Below are 16,424 nucleotides of genomic sequence, written 5' to 3' on the forward strand. Positions count from 1 at the left end.
GGGGTGGAGGGGTGGGAGTTGGGGGAGGCAAAAGAGTGGGGAAGCCACAGCAAGCCCTGAGAGACAGTTGTGATAAGGCTGAGATGTCTTCCCAAACCTGTAGATCTTCCAGAATGGAGGTCCTGACAGGAGAGGGGAACACAGAGCAGGACGGCCCCACAGTGTGGCCTCAGGGCAGGACCCACTTCCTGAGCCTCGGAGGCCCCTTCACCGAGTCCCCGTCCCTCTCACTAAGGTTACACTGCTGAGTCCCCACTCTCCTCACTGATCCCCACACCCCTCAACAAGCCCTCTACCTTCTGCACGGATGCCCCAACTCCCTCAGTGAGCCCCCAACCCCTTTCCCGAGCCTCCATGCCTTCAGCAAGTCCCTACTCCCTTCACTGAGCTTACAACCCCCACCCACTGAACCCCCAACACCCACAGTGACCCCCCAACCCCCATGCAGAGATACTGACCCTCACAAAAGGGCCCGTCTCTCATTTCCACTTTCTCACAGCACCTCCAACTCCTCCCTGGGCCTCTGACCATTTCTCTAAATGCTCACTCCCATGTTGAGCCACCGTCCCCTTCCCTGGACCCGGCCCCACTCCCCAAACCTTCAGCAGAGGAGAGTTTGGGGCCACGTTGGCAGAGCTCTGGAGGTCACCACCCCCTCCCCAACTCCCCAGCTAAGCCTCAGGCTATAGCCCCACCACCCACACCAGCCACACCAGCCACACCAGCCACACTGCTGCCTCAACCCAGACCATCTAAGGGTACCCAGGTGAGGCCAGGGCCCAATCTCCTCAGGGAGACTACTGAGACCCTCAGGACGCCGGCAGATCCTCTACGAAGACCGCCAGGCATCCCTGAAGGTGTCCTGTGCCTACAAGGAGGATGAGGGGCTCTACACAGTCCAGGTGCCTTCCCCCTTGGGGCTCCAGGAGCAGAGCGCTTACGTGTTTGTGAGAGGTGAGTGGGGGGTTAGAGGGTAAAAGGTGTAGCTGAAGCCCAGCAATCAGATTGGCTGTGGCACCTTCAGCAAGTTTCCCTGCCCTCTTGGGGCCTCAGTTTCCCTGTTATAAATAGGGGTGTTGAGTGAGAGTCTCTAAGAATCCCTTTGGCATCCTATGACCCTCCAAAAAGATACAGCTTGAGTCTCAGACCTAGTGGGAGCTGTGGAGGGAGCGCTGAGCATGGGCTGGGATGATTCCAGTACCTGCTAAGTTCTGCCTCTTGGTCTTTAAACTGATTCAGGTTCAAATCCTGACTTTGCCACTTCATTAGCTGGTGACCTTGGACAAGTCACTTTTCCTCTGAGACTCTGTTTTCCCAACCACAAAATGGAGGGATGCTACAGGGCTCAGAGTTTCATTACACTGATCATTCAGGGGCATAGAGTGGAATGGGCCCCTAATGACTGGTACTCCCACAGCCTCCCAGATGCTGTTGTTAAAAAGGAGGGCTCGGCAGGGAGCCTACTTCCCCCTCTCTCTCTCTGCCTGCCTCTCTGCCTATTTGTGATCTCTGTCTGTCAAATAAACAAATAAAATCTTTAAAAAAAAAAAAAAAGGAGGAAGCTATTGTTCAGGTCCTTGAGGACCACAAGATCACAAGTGAGCCCTGGAGGGTTCCCCCGAAGTGGTTGCTGGGAGGGAGTGGGAGGCTCCGTGGCCAAAGAGACACCAAGTGAGGAACCTTCCTCTTCCCCTCCCCCCACACCCTACTCTGGGTCTCAGATGCTGCAGCTGAGAAGCCAGGGGCCCCGGGTTCCCCTCTGAATGTCCGATGCCTGAATGTGAACAGAGACTGCCTCATCCTGACTTGGACCCCACCCAGCGACACCCGGGGCCACCCCATCACCAGCTACTCCATCGAGCTGTGAGTCAGCCTCTTGAGGGGCAGAGCCCCCCGGGGGAGACCTCGTGAGAATAAGAGCGGGGTCCACAGGATAGAGGGAGCCCCATGCCTAGCCTCAGAACCGGGAGGGAAGGAGACCAGGTCATGTGATAGAGAGGCAAGAGAAAGGTATCCGTACCTCCAAATCTGTCACCTCTGACACCTGGAATTCCACCACTGGAGTCAGCCGTGTGGACCCTGGGAGGGGCAAACATGAAGTGCTTGGAAGTGAGCCTGAGTAGGTATGTTGGCTCCCTTCCTCCCTGAGTGACAGACAAGAGACAGGACAGCACTGACCCGGAGGGGAGGGGAGGGCCCGGAACATCCCACCCCCTGCACAATCTGCCAGGTCCTAGCCCTAGTCTGAGGTGACAGATGGCCCTGCCCCGAAGGGGCTCACAGCAGGTACTGAAGCTGCGTGCCCACCCTCACTGAGTCCTTGCGATCCTCTCCAGGGCAGCAGGGGACTCTGTGGTGCCCCATTCTACAGATGAGGAAACTGAGGCACATGGGGTGATGACTTTGCCCAAAGTCACATTGCTTTTCAGTGGTAGAGCCAGGATTCAGACCCCACGAGCCCACTGTCCCATCCAGCTGGCAGCGCGTGCCAGTGTACCACCTGAGGACAGTGGTACCCGGATGGCACAGAGAGCCCAAACTCAGAAGGTCCGTCTGGACTGCACGCCAAGTTAGGGAGTGGGCAGCCCTTGGGTAAAATCCGAGTTCTATCATTCACGAGGTTTCGAGAGCAGGACTCGAACTGGTAGCCTGGGGTGAAGGAATGGCCTTGGTAGGGGCTCAGACCCAGCAGGTGTGAGTCGGGGGCAGGGGCTGAAGCCAGGGCCTCTCTCCCGCAGGTGCCAGGGCGAGTCTGGGAAGTGGGTGCCCTGGCACGAGGCCCCCGGCGGGACCTGTCGGTGCCCCATCCAAGGCCTCCTGGAAGGCCAGAGCTATCGGTTCCGGGTGCGAGCTGTCAGCAGAGCAGGCAGCAGCCTCCCCTCCAAGGCATCAGAACTGGTTGTCATGCGTGACCATGATGAAGACCAGAGAAAGAAAGGTGGGTGCAGAGGCCCTGAGGAACATTCTAGAGCATCCATCAGGGCACTCTGAGGACCACCGCATGCAGGACACAGGTGGCACAGACCCCATTCCAAGCCTTATTCCAAGGGGCTGAGGGGAGACAAGGCACAGCCCTCGGGAACTGCTAGTCTGATGAGGGAGACACAGTCTCAGGAACCCCTAGGCTGTGGGAGGAAGCACAGTGCCGTCCTTAGGAACCCCTAGCCTGAGGGGGAAGGGACAACTAGTCTGACGGAAGAAACACAAATCTGTCCACAGGAGATGCTAATCTGAGGGGGGACCACAGCACCTTCTTCAGATACCCTGAAGGAGAAAAACAGCCCTGCCTCAGGAGCCCTGAGCTGGGAGAGATATGGGGGGGGTGCGGGCACCACCCTTTCAGCCTTGAGGGGTCACCCTGACTTGGGTTTGCCTCCCAGCTCTGCCTTACCCTAGGTATCCGACCCCAGGCCCATCACTTCTCCTCTGTCCCCATTGGTCGCAAGGAGACAGGGCATCTCTCAGGGTCTAGAACAGCAGTGTTCCACTTTGGACCCTGGAGAATTGCGGGCTCAGAGAGCACCTGCCTGAGGTCACACAATGAGGGGCCCAAAGGCTAGGACTGGGAAGAGGGTGAGGAATCAGCACCCCGAGTGGACAGGTCCTGCCCTGACCCTCCCTGACACGGCCCCACCCCCACACACCCTGCACCCTCTGCTTCTCCCGCAACGTGCTCCGTTCTCCACCCTAGAGATCTCCTTTGACCTGGGAAACAAGATCACAGTCAACACAGATGATTTTGAAGGTACGTGTGAACCCCCTGACACTCTGCCTTGAGCTGTGAGTCAGCCTCCTTTATGTTTCTGGAAACTGGGGGAAACAAAGTGGTGGAGAGGCGGAAGGTGTCTGTGTGCGGGCTATGGGGAGGCGAGGGCGGGTGAGGTCCATCTGGAGGAGGCCAGGGTCCTCAGGTGACCTCGGCCCGTCTTGCCGTGCCCCTTGTGGAGGAGGCGGCATGTTGGGGAAAGTCCTGGGGAGGACATCGGGAGACGTGGCTTGTGGCCCTGGCTCTGCCTGGTCCTGCTGGATGACAAGGAGCAAGTTCCCGCCCCTCTCTGGGCGCATTTCCTCTTCTAGGAAACGAGGAGTCTCTGAGGGCCTACCCCATCTCCTCCTCAATGACTCTGATTCCAGACTTTGTGACCATCCCCTCGCCCCCCACCAACGTCCACGCCAGTGAGATCCGTGAGGCCTACGTGGTTCTGAGCTGGGAGGAGCCAAGGCCTCGGGGCAGAGCTCCCCTGACATACACTCTGGAGAAGGTACAGAGACCCCACGGGCCCCAGCCCCAGGCTGGGCTGAAAAGCAGACACGCCAGCTCATGGGAGGCATCGGGGGCAGGGACAGGGGGACAGCTGGAGAGATGGCAGACGGTGTCCCTGGGTGGCTTTCAGAGACTAGAGGAGAATCCGTACTTGGAAGAGCTGAGAATAGCCCTCCACGGGGGCCCCTTCCAAAGCGACCTGAGCCCAGCGCGGCCAATGACTGGCAGCAGCTCCTGGGACTGTTCGTGAAAATGCCCAGAATTAGGACATATAGACGACAGTGACAACAGTACAATCCACCATTTCCTGGGTACCTCCCCACCCCCGGGTCTGGCTGGCACGGGGCCACACATCGGGTCCAGCAGGAATTCCTGGCCATGGCCATGTTGGGAGGGTACCCATGAGCCAGGGTCACAGTGGGCAGCCCTCCCATAGCAGGGGGTCGGGGGCGGGGCGCCTGGAGGTAGTTCCCACCCAGATGGGGTGGGGGCAGGTGTCTGGGGGCGTGGGCCGTTTGTGCATGCAGGGCAGATCTCACAGCGGAGCTGAGGCAGCTGGCAGCATGAAAAACAGCGTGGTGTTAAGATCAACTCAAATCCTGGCTTCTGCTGTGCAAGCCAGGTTCCTGAGCTCCCTGAGCCTCAGTTTCCTCCGGCGGCAAATGGAGAATGAAATAAGACGCCGCACGCAGCCCGGCCAGCAGCTCCAGGCCTGAAAACGTGTCCCGAGGACACATTGTTGGCCCTAACCCCCTAGAGGAAGAGACGAGGTTTGCTTCTCATTACTTCACCGTGCCCAGCACAGGGCCTGGCACACAGCAGGTGGACAGTACAGGGTTAGTGAAAGTCCCAGGGAGGAGTCTCTACCTCTGGTTGTTCATACGGGCCTCCTTTGGCACACTCATGGTGGTGGGGGGGCAGAGTTCAAATCTTGTTTCTGTTACTTACTAGCTGTGTGACCTTGGGCAAGTTATGGAGTCTCTCTGTGCCTCAGTTTCCTCTTCTGTAAAAGAGAGATAATAACCATACACACCCCATAGAGCCAATACAAGGACCAAGTAAGGCACCTACGGACTTAGAATAGAGAACCTGGCACACAGGAGGTGCTCAGCAATGTCTGCTGGTTTTATTGTGGGTTTGTGTGTGTGTGTGTGTGTGTGTGTGTGTGGCCAAGCTGAGTTCTGGACTCCTGGCAGGTCGGTGGGCCTTGGGAGGGGAAAGCACGGCAGGCAGGGAGATGGGGTGCACGGCGGGGTCAGCGAGTTCCCCCAGTGCTTCTGGGTCTTTCCTGGCACCTGCACTGCCCTCAGCTCGTCACCCTCTATCTGCCCAGAGATGCAGGATTTGTGGCTACCTTTTGGGTCCCTTATGCTGGGGAGAGTGAACAGGTTTGGGGACACCCACTCCTGGGCTTAAATACCGAATACACCAGTTATTAGATGCATGACTTTCAGCCAAGGGGCTTAAACTCCCTGAGCACAAGTTTTCCCACTGGCGGGGAAATTAATACCCCCTTCAAGGTTATCATGAGAATTCATTCCTTTTCTCATTTATGGGTCCCCCAAACATAAACTGAGCACCTCCCATGTGCCAGGGCTCTTCCCGGCCCTGGGCACGTGACAGTGGATAAAACAGGCAAACCCCTGCCTCATGGAGCTGAGCTTCGAGTCAGGGGTGTGGGGACTGATGGTAAAGGAGATAAATCAGGAAAATCCTTAGCTAGTTGTAGGCACAAAGGCAAAAGACTAAAAGCAGGGAAGGGGTTTGAAGTGTTGAGGGAAGGGGTGGCTGACATTTTAGATTAAAGGCTGGGAGTTCTCCCTGAGAAGGTGAGTTTTGAATAAAAACCCAAAGGAAAGGAGGAGCCCACCAGGGATTTCTGCAGGGAAGAACATCCCCGGCAAAGGGGTAAGCAAGGCGCCATCAGGAATAGCAGGGAGGCACAGGGCAAAGAGGGAGTGAATGTGACCAGACAGGTAGCAGGGGTCAGGCCACGGAGATGCTTTGGCTCTAAGGGAGATGGTGGTTTTGGGCAGCTGGGGACAGTGATCTGACTTGTGTTGTGAAGGGATCCTTCCGACCATCATTTGGAGAAAAGAGTGATGTAGCTCCGGTAAAAGATGATGGTGGCTTGGATCAAAGTTGTAGCAAGGGCATCAGGGTGGTAAGCCAGGGTGGGATTCTGGATGAAATCTGAAGGTGGGGTCAAGTGGATTTGCCTATTTGGGGTGGGAGGGACAAAGGGAAGGAGTCCAGGATGCCTTCAAGGATTTTTTTGGCCTGAGCCACTGGAAGGATAGGTCCCATTAACCAAATGTGGGTGATTTTGGGAGAAGATCCAGAGTGGAGTTCCGGACATGGCAGATGTGAGATGCTCGGTAGGCACCGGGCAGAGATGTGGAGGAGGCAGAAGGGTCCAGAGCTTGGTGTTCAGAGGCAGCCAGGGCGGGGGGTCAGAAGTGAATGAGAGCCCCCAGCACAGAGCCCCGGCCCAGGCAGCTGCTTCACCAATGCGCGTTTCTCTCCTTTGTCACAGTCAGTCATAGGTAGTGGCACCTGGGAGGCCATCCGTACAGACACTCCTGTGAAATCCCCAAGGTTCGCCCTTTTGGATCTGGAGAAAGGGAAGTCGTATGTCTTCAAAGTGCGAGCCATAAACCAGTATGGCATGAGCGATCCCTCGGAGCCCAGCGAGCCCATCGCCTTGAGGGGGAAGCCAGGTACTGATGCGATGCCAGAGATGGGGGCTAGGCCAGGCCAGGCCAGGCTGTCAGCCTCCAGGGCCGGGGCCCCACCGCCCGCAGGGACAAAGCCATACTCATTTCCCTGTCCCTGACCCCTTCTTCCCATCTTGAAACGGCAAAGCAACATGATCTCAGGCCTGTCAAGTTTCAGAACACCAGGAATCGCATCTCTCTGAGTAGGGAGCTCATGAGAGTTCGGGGATTTTTTTTTTCCAGCTCAACAATTCACATGTTGCAGAATCCAGCTGGTCCAGCGAGGAGCCAAGTGTGAGCGGGAGGGGGTCCCTCAGGTCTAACGCTGTCCCACCCCAAGCTCTGGCTCCCCAGGCAGGACGCCTCTCAGTAGCCACACTGTGTGGACCTGGGCAAGTCATTGCCTACCCGCAAACCTTGCTGTCCTCAGCTACCAAATATGTTGTTCCCAAGGCCTGGTTATGGCTCCCACCTCCATCTCTGAGTCTCCCAGGTGCAGCTCCATCCTGGTCCCCACTCCGGGGCCCCTCCCTCTCCTGAGGCCTCCGGATTCTGGGGCTCTTTGAGTTTTGATAAGATCAGATCAGAAGGTTCCCTGCAGCTGTCACGACTGAGACTGGCCCTTTAAGGAGCCCAGCTGCAGCACTACCGAGCCCAGGGGAGCCTGGTGGGCTGCGGGGTCCATCTGGGGGAGAGAGCAAAGTCCTAGATTTGCTCTGTTCCAATAATATAGGAAATATATGTGTGTGTGTGTACGTATATACATATGTATTATATGTGTATTTGTGTTTGTGTATATATATATATACATATACACAGTCATAGCAAATATGAACGGGTTGGTGAGCAAGTGATGTTTTCCTTTGATTCTGGCCCAGTTAACATTTAGCCATGATTCGGGGTCTGACCTCTGAGCGGTTTATGACTGAATGTGTGATCATAGTCTCTGAAGCACAAGGAAGTTTTAGGGCAAAGTTCTAATACACGTCAGTAAAAGAAAGAAGAGAAGGGGGGGATGGGAGGGAAGGGAACAAAAAAGAAAAAGCATTTACTTGTATGAGAAAAGTAAGATTATTATACAAAAATGGGAAAACACCAAAAAAGCAAAAAAGAGTGGCCAGGGAGGGGAAAGGGACAGAGACTGAAGATGAATGAATGGAGGCTTTCGTGAGGAAGCGGAGATATTTGGAGGTGAGAGGGGAGAGGACTTGTGACTAACAGGGCCCAGGAAGGGCACCCCCCACTTCGAGGCTCCCGGGTCATGACTGCCACCTCCGTCCCCGCTCCCTGGTTTGCAGGGGTTGGGGGGGGTTCTCCCAGCCGTTCCCCACTCCCCCCCCCTCCCCAGCTAATTAGGCCCGCTTCCTCACACAGCCCACGTTTCTGTTTTTTAGCTACTCTCCCTCCTCCAGCTCAAGTTCAAGCGTTCCGAGACACGCAGACATCTGTATCCCTGACCTGGGAGCCCTTGAAAGACGCCCCAGATCTCCTGGGTTATTACATCTACTCCCGGGAGGCGGGATCATCTGAGTGGCAAACAGTGAACAACAAGCCCATCCAGGGCCGCAAGTGAGTTTGCCCCACCCCTCCCGCAAGGACTGCCCACACCTGCCGTTCGCAGTGTGCTGCTGGGCACTGTTCTGAGTTCTTCTCAGACGGAGGCATAGAGCACTTAAGTAACTTGCCCAGACTCCCTTAGCTAGTCATGGAGACACTGGGACTTGGCCAGGACGACCTTGTCTTCGGCACACACTGGCTGAGGGCATGCTGTCTCTAGAGGAGATGGACTGAGTCTCGTCCGTCCTGGAGCTTAGAGACAGAGAGAGGCAGAGGATGCGGCCACGGAGGCCAGGGTTCAGGCTCTGCCTGCACCCCTCCCTTGCCTGGGGCTCTTGCACTGACATTTGCCTCCCCAAGCCTGGGGGAGCCATAGAGCCCCCGCTTTCAGCTGGGTAGGACCACACTCTCCTCCCCACTGAAGCTCCCGCCTCATAAGCCCCTGGTCCTTGTAGGCAGTGAACCGCAGGGCTTCTGGGCTCACGTTTTGAGGCTCTGTAGGGTCAAGGGCTTGGGTGGCGAGGGCTCTCCCCACCTTTCCATCAGCCGGCTGGCTGAGCCCTGAGCACAGTCAGCTGGGTCCCCCTTGGCCAGGAGCCCCTTGACTATCTGACCCAGAAAAAGGGACAGGACCTTGAACCCCACAAGTCGTTGGTGTCTCATGGTCAGCTGTGAGGGGTCACTCACAACTTGTTATTGCTAAAGATCCCAAGTGGGAGAATCATCAAAGTTTTTACAGATTCGGACAGATTTGACCAGGTTGTCAATAGAACATCTCCCCCCAGCTTGCATTTCGTGTGCTTCCATGAGGGAGTCACTGGAAGGGAGTGGCATGTCTTGGACACTTATCACACACAGTGTGGGGGGAGGGGGCACGGGCTCCTCTGGAATGTCTAGAGAACTTGTGCGTGCCTGCCGTTGGTGACATGTGTCATGGTTGGATAGAGGCAACCACCACCGCCAGGGAGTGCTGCCTGTGTGAAGGCATCAAGGGAGCCCCATGGGGCTGTGGGGGTCCGGTTCCCTGCCCTATGGCCGGCCCCACAGCACCGGGCTCTCACTGGAGGTGCTCAGACAGCATCCGAATGTCTGAATGGATGAGTAACAGAAGGGCAGGCTCTGCGCTGGGATTCAGGAGGCCTGGGCTGCGATCCCGACTCTGTTCCTAACGGGCTGTGTGCTCTCGGCTCACCTCTTTCCTTCTGGGGGAGGCCCTCCCCACCTGTAAAATGAAGAAATGGGACAGTTTGATCCCTCGAGATCCACCCCCAACATTCCAACATTCATCTTCAACCTCATCTCCAAAACAGGGGTGTTGTGACGAGGGCCCGAGTTTACGTGGATGACGGGACGAGCCGTGGCTAGATGCGCGCATGTAGCTGCCGTCACTGCTGTCATCGTCACCTTCTGAGGTCCACAGGGGCCAGTCTCTAGGGAGTCACCCCTGGCCTCACCACCGTTCAGGTCCTCCCTCAGCCTTGTCCCCTTGGTGCTTCGTCTGTCTTACTGAGGCATGTTCCCCATTGGAGTGCATGTCCCCGAGCAGGGAACTAGTTTCTCTGTCAGCCATCAGCACTTGATTTCAGTCCTTGGGTCTCGTCAGGGACGCCTGGCTGGGAGAACCTCCCTGCAGGGCCAGATTTGCTGCAGGACGCTGTTGACAAGGGAAAAGAGAGAAAGGGGTCTGCCGTTTGGGTTTCATCAAGAAGGGACAGGATGAGGACATTTTTCTCTAAACCAGAGCGTATCTGGATGTAGGTCTCTGATTGCCAGTTCTCCTTGGGGGCCTTGGAAAGGACGCCAGGCTTTAGAATCACAGCACTCGGAATAAGGGCCACTGTCGTGTTTCAGGGATGAGGCCCAAAGTCCTGGAAATGCGCCAGGTGGCACAGGTCTGGGGTTGGCTCCCTGGGCCATGACTGTGTGAGTTCAAGGTGGATAGCATGATGGTCTGATTTACAGATATTACGAAATAATGACCACCAGAGGCTTAGTCAACATCCGTCATCTCATATAGATACAATAAAAAGAAAAGAAAGAAAGAGGGGCCTGCGGGTGGCTCAGTTGGTTAAGTGTCTGCCTTCCACTCAGGTTGTGATCCCAGGGTTCTGGGATCAATTCCTGCTCAGTGGGGAGTTTGCTTCTCCCTCTGCCCCTCACCCCACTTGTATTTTTTTTCTCTTGTTCACTCTCTCTCAAATTAGATTTTTAAAAATGATTTTATTTGTTTATATGCCAGAGAGAGCGAGTGCACAAGCAGGGGGAGCAGCAGTGGGAGAGGGAGAAGCAGGCTTCCCGCTGAGCAGGGAGCCCGATGTGGGCCTCGTTCCCAAGCCCCTGGGATCGTGACCTGAGCTGAAGGCAAACGCTTAACCAACTGAGCCACCCAAGTGTCCCTCTTTCAAATTAATAAATAAAATCTTTTTTTTTTTTTTTTTTTTTAAGAAAGAGATGATTTCTCCTTGTAATGAGGACTTTTAGGATCTACTCTCTAACAGCTTTCTCGTCTATCACACGGTAGGGTTAACTATGGTCGCTGTGGTGTGTATTACACCCCGAGTACTGATTTCTCTTAGAGCTGGAAGTTTATACCTTTTGATCACCTTCCTCCAGCCTTTCAGATCTTAAGAACATCACCCTCTAGGATGCAGGCATCACTGTGGGGGCAAGGGCCCATATCTTTAGGTAAGAGCTAGTCCCAAACCCTCAAATCCCACTGCTAGGGGCCACTTATCCCACAAGTTGTTCTAGAAAGTTCAGGGATGTCTGCAACCTGTTTGGCCTTCCCTGAAAGCTTGCCCATGTCTCTTCTAGGTTTACAGTTCCCGGGCTAAGGACGGGGAAGGAGTACGAGTTTTGCATCAGATCAGTCAGCGAGGCTGGGGTAGGCGAGAGCTCACCCGCCACTGAACCCATCAGGGTCAAGCAGGCTCTGGGTAAGTCCGAAGGGCAGGTGCAGCCTGCAAGTCTCTTGGGGGCAGCCCCGGGCTGGGCAGAGAGCAGGGGCTTATAGATCACATCTTGGAGGGTGTAACCCCAGAGGCCAAGGGATCCTATGTCTTCTGAGGGGATCTAGAGCAGATCCTGACCTCCCCCTTTCCTTTGGGAGGAAAGGACATTGGCCTGAGATCATAGGACAATATCTGACCAGCTCTGGACCCAGGTGTCCTGTAGGGAGCAGAGTCAAGGTTACCAGCAAATGCCCCTGGCTAAGCGAGTACCCCCACCCCGAGCAGGGGTAGGCATCCATAGGGGGTGCTTATTGGCTCCCTGGGGACCCCCTGCCCCATCCAGCAACCCCCAGGAAGCAGCAGTCCTCACCTACTTCCTCCCCACAGCCACGCCATCTGCCCCATACGATTTCGTGCTCCTGAACTGTGGGAAGAATGATATGGTCATTGGGTGGAAGCCCCCCAAAAGTTGTGGTGGTGGCAAGATCCTGGGCTACTTCCTGGACCAGCATGACTCAGAGGAGCTGGACTGGCACCCAGTCAACCAGCAGCCCATTCCCACCCGGGTCTGCAAGGTAAGCCTGGAATGGGCCACTGGCCGGGGCAGTTGGAGACCCGAGGTCACTATTGGAGGTCCTAAAGCCAAGAGAGGCCTCAGGTTCCCTGAGCCAGATAATCTGGCTAATTCTCAAGTGCAGAGTCACATAACTGATCTCGTTTAAGGCCCCCTGGACTTCCTGCTCTGATGTCTCCCCTGCCACCGTACCTCTTTCCCCTTTGGTCCCAGCCCTGGTTTTCACCGTCTGTCTCTGTTCTTCAAGGTCAGTAACCTTCGTGAAGGCCACTTCTATGAGTTCCGTGCCCGGGCAGCAAACTGGGCAGGGGTTGGTGAGCTGTCGGCGCCCAGCAGCCTGTTTGAGTGCAAAGAGTGGACGATGCCCCAACCAGGTGAGAGGTCCAGCACCTGCCCCCGCCCCACCCCCCGCCCCAAGTCCAACCAGTGAGATGAGCACCACTGAGCTTTCTGTTGGTCCCAGACCTCAGACCACTGGCCCTTTCCACCAAGAGACCCCATAACCTCTGACACAGACAGTCTTAACCCTGCCTTAGAGGACCCGTGACTTTGGCCATCTACTGGCTCTGTAACCTCAGCAATAATTATCCCCTAGCTCAACACGCCATCAGAGCTCTGGCTCTGGCCACAGACCAATGTCAAACCCCAAGGGCACACTGCTAGGGTGACCCTCACCCTGCACACCACTCCCACAACCCTGTTAGCTTTTCCCCAAATGAGCCCTCACCTCCTCCCTAGGAAGGAAGGATCACAACTTTCCATCATTCTGCTCAGCTCGGTGCTGGTTTTTTCAAGCAAATGGCAGATCATTAGTAGATGGGATGCTTGAGACAATAATTATGAACAATTGATATTTGTCGGGTACTTACCATGTACCACAGATTCCACAAGTTTTGCCATCAATGCTCATAACAGCACTGGATTTTAAGAACTATTATTATCCCTACTTTGCAGATGAGGAGACAGGAACATAGGGGCCAAATAACTTGCCTAGAGTCCCCATAGCCTGAGAAGGTGGAGCTGGGGCACGAAGCCCAGTGAGGTCACGCCTTTGCCCCTACACTGATCACTGAGAAAGCAAAGGTGCTAGAAGGGTTATGGCCCCCTGGGATAGGGAAGAGGAAGATCACGGATACTTCTGGAAAAAGTGAGGCTGAGCCCGTTTTGAAGAGTTAACCCTATCTCAGGCCCAGGTCAAGACCAAGATTTGTCATGAAGCCAAGACCTGCCAGGTCCCTGCCGTGCCCAGAACAGGCACTTCCCGGCCCGGTTGTAACTGACAGACTGACAAGGGTTGGTGACTGACCACCCAGCTCGCTGCCCACCTCTCTGGCTGGCCCACTCCTCCTCTGCCCCATCTCCCACAGGCCCCCCGTATGATGTGCAGGCGTTCGAGGTGCGGGCCACCTCCCTGATGCTGAAGTGGGAGCCCCCACTGTACACCGGGGCCGGGCCTGTCACGGGCTACTGCATCAGTGTCCAAGAGGAAAGCTATGAAGAATGGAAGCCGGTCACCCCAGACCTCATCTCTGGCACCCACCTGAGGGTGAGTCCCTGCCCCTTCACCCCCTGACACCCCCTGAGCCTTCCCTGCCACTGGACATGGCAGGATTACAGAACATCAGAGCCAGCATGACCCTCAGAGATCGCTGCCCTCACTTAACGTCAGCGGAGGACCAGAGAGGGGAAGGGCCCCACCCAGGGTCACGCAGTAAATTGACAGTCAGGCTGGCTGGATGGCTGCTTGTCTTAACCTGCTCCAGGCTGGGCAGACTCCTCCCTAAACCCCCATCAGCCAGGTAGGTCAGCATTGGACATGCATCTCCCCTGAGCAAGGAATTCTGCTTCTGGGATTGGACTGTAGGGAAAGAATGAAGCAAATGGGCAAAGATCTAAGGGCAAAGATGCTCACTGCAGCATTATTTATCAAGGCAAAAGTTGGAAACAATTTAAATGTCCATCCGTAGGGGCTTCGCTTAAATAAATCAGTGTATCCTTCAGACGGAATCCTGTGCTCAGTAGTATCAAGACTATGGTATTTTAAGGACAATGGGTTGGACCTGCAGGTATGTTTTGACATGAAAATATATCCATCATAGGTGGCTAAGAAAAAAATCAGAATACAAGTAGGCTACTCATGTTAGAAAACATACTACATATATATTTCATACATTAATGAACATCTACACAGATAGCTATTTCTTAATTTACATGAGAAACTCTCAACTCTTGGGATAAATAAGAAATTTAGCAGAATCATCGGTGTTATTCACCTGGGATGGTTGTTTTAACTTCCACTAACTCACAGAAATTGTCCATGCCGGAAAACAAAATAAGTGTCGATTGCAGTGTTCCTAGCGGACACAAATCACTACTTTAGACCATCAGTGAGAATCCAGACCTCCGGGTTCCTGGGGGGCCGCCCCGCCCACGCACCCCACCACCACCCACCCCATTCCACCCCACTCCCACTGCCGCACACCCAGCGCCCAGCTCTGCAGCCAGCCTGACTCACGGCTCGCCTGTGTTTGAGGAACGGTGGGGGGGACAGTTCTGTGATGTGGATTGGATTTTGCTTTCTGGAGCTCTAGGGAAAGGGGAAATGTCTTCTCCAGCTCACTTCGATGAGGTGTTTTTCCAGCGGGCGGGAGGGTGAGGGGTTTTCAAGACCACACATGTGCATCCCATCAGTGAGCACCAAAGAGGAAAGAAGGCAAGTTCGAGACACCCAAAATAATGCGGAAAGAAGATACTAACAAACAGTGTGCACTCCACGTTTCTCACGGCTTATGTGCGTTTCAAAGTCTAAACGGATCTTTACAAAATTGTTATTTCTGGCCATCTCTGGGGGGAGGGGGCTGCCAGGGAGGCTATAACCCTTCCTTTTATATTCTTTATTGCTTTAATATTTTCCCAACGATTGTGTATGTCTTTTATATTGGGGGGAAAAAATCTTTCATTTCAAAAAAAATAACAGTAAACCCACCTAAAACAGAAGCAGGGAAAACAAGCCTTAGCCAGGTGGATGCTCTAAGACTCTGTGGTTTCTGCCCCATGGGGCCAGGCTCCCTGCGGTTAAATCAGCCAGCCCCGGGGCAGCTGGCCCGAGAGAGCCCTGTGAGATGGACGGTCCCTCTGCCTCCCACATAGGTTAGCCCAGGCCAGGGCTGGGTGAGCCTCGGTTACTTGGCCCATTTCTGCAGTGCGGGTCGTTGACTGGCATTCACTCGGTCATTTACGAAACACCTCTTGACACCAACTTAGCACCTGGTCTGGAACCAAGTCTTAGACAGAAAGAGTTAAATAAGTCTTGGTCTTTAGGGTAACAGGCAATTACCAGACTGTGCACTGTACCACTGAGGGGGTCCAACAGGATTCTGGGAGTTCCATGGAGGAAGATAAGAGGCCCTTCCTGGAATCCTCGGATCTGCCTGAGCTGAGCAGGCAAAGACAAGTTGGCGTTGGCTAGACCGAGAAAGAAGGGAGGGCATTCCAGGGAGAGGGCTCAGCAAGGACAAAGGCAGGGAGCTATGAAAGGGGAAACAGATGAGATGAACATGGGCACCTGGAGGGAGCCATGGAGTAAAGGGGACCGCCAGAGAGGAAGAACACAGGAGGCTAAGACCTAATTAGGAAGACTTCAGGGACTAAACCGCAAAATCTGAACTTTACCCTGAAGGCCACTGAAAGGTTTCAACACAGACCGGCGTCTTAGAAAAATTGGCAGAAGGAAAGGTTGACTGGGAAGAAGGGCCTAGAGTCAGGGACAGCATTTAGGAAACTGCTGGACTAATCAGGTGAGGAGAAATGAAGCCTGGATCGGGGCCATGGCTGGGACACGGAGAGAAGTCATGTTCAAGACATGTTAGGGGAATAAAATGTGAACTCACTGATTAGATGTATAGGGCTCCAGAAAAAGATGTCAGAGATGGTCCCCCGGCTTCTCTCTGGGGTGATGGATGGAGGAGAGTTGGGGCGCAGGAAGGGAGAGTGTCTTCTTGTGGAAAGACAGGTGATGAGTTGAGCGGGCAGAATTCCAGGGCCCACGGGGGTGGGAGGTAATACCCATGCAGGGACCCACTACGAACTGGGACCTGGGACCAGGGAGTGCACCCCGGGGCAGCCTGCTCCCTGCTGAGTCCCAGGAGGGAGGGGCTCCCTCCAGCCCAAAGCCATGGCTGGAGAAAGGTCTGGTCTTCTTTGTCCTCTGTGCTCACACTTGCCCACCCCTCCACCTCCCCCAGATCTCTGACTTGCAGCCAGGGAAGAGTTACGTGTTCCAAGTTCAGGCTGTGAATTCGGCAGGTCCAGGACAACCATCCATGCCCACCGACCCCATACTCCTGGAAGACAAGCCAGGT

General features: G+C 55.0%; 1 protein-coding gene across 1 annotated transcript in view; it reads left to right on the top strand.

Annotated features, from left to right (window-relative positions):
• Window positions 1-16,424, top strand: part of LOC111154772 (myomesin 3) — a 42,679-nt gene that overhangs the window by 11,410 nt on the left and 14,845 nt on the right. The window contains exons 9-20 of the mRNA XM_022514670.1: window positions 793-954; window positions 1,722-1,863; window positions 2,739-2,938; window positions 3,692-3,745; window positions 4,135-4,262; window positions 6,801-6,984; window positions 8,376-8,550; window positions 11,353-11,474; window positions 11,877-12,064; window positions 12,311-12,437; window positions 13,431-13,609; window positions 16,308-16,422. Coding sequence (XP_022370378.1) covers window positions 793-954; window positions 1,722-1,863; window positions 2,739-2,938; window positions 3,692-3,745; window positions 4,135-4,262; window positions 6,801-6,984; window positions 8,376-8,550; window positions 11,353-11,474; window positions 11,877-12,064; window positions 12,311-12,437; window positions 13,431-13,609; window positions 16,308-16,422 — 1,776 coding nt within the window. The remainder of the gene's footprint in view (window positions 1-792; window positions 955-1,721; window positions 1,864-2,738; window positions 2,939-3,691; window positions 3,746-4,134; window positions 4,263-6,800; window positions 6,985-8,375; window positions 8,551-11,352; window positions 11,475-11,876; window positions 12,065-12,310; window positions 12,438-13,430; window positions 13,610-16,307; window positions 16,423-16,424) is intronic.

This window comes from Enhydra lutris, unplaced genomic scaffold, assembly GCF_002288905.1.
Source record: "Enhydra lutris kenyoni isolate GAN:26980312 unplaced genomic scaffold, ASM228890v2 scaffoldscaffold38, whole genome shotgun sequence".
Taxonomy (NCBI): domain Eukaryota; kingdom Metazoa; phylum Chordata; class Mammalia; order Carnivora; family Mustelidae; genus Enhydra; species Enhydra lutris.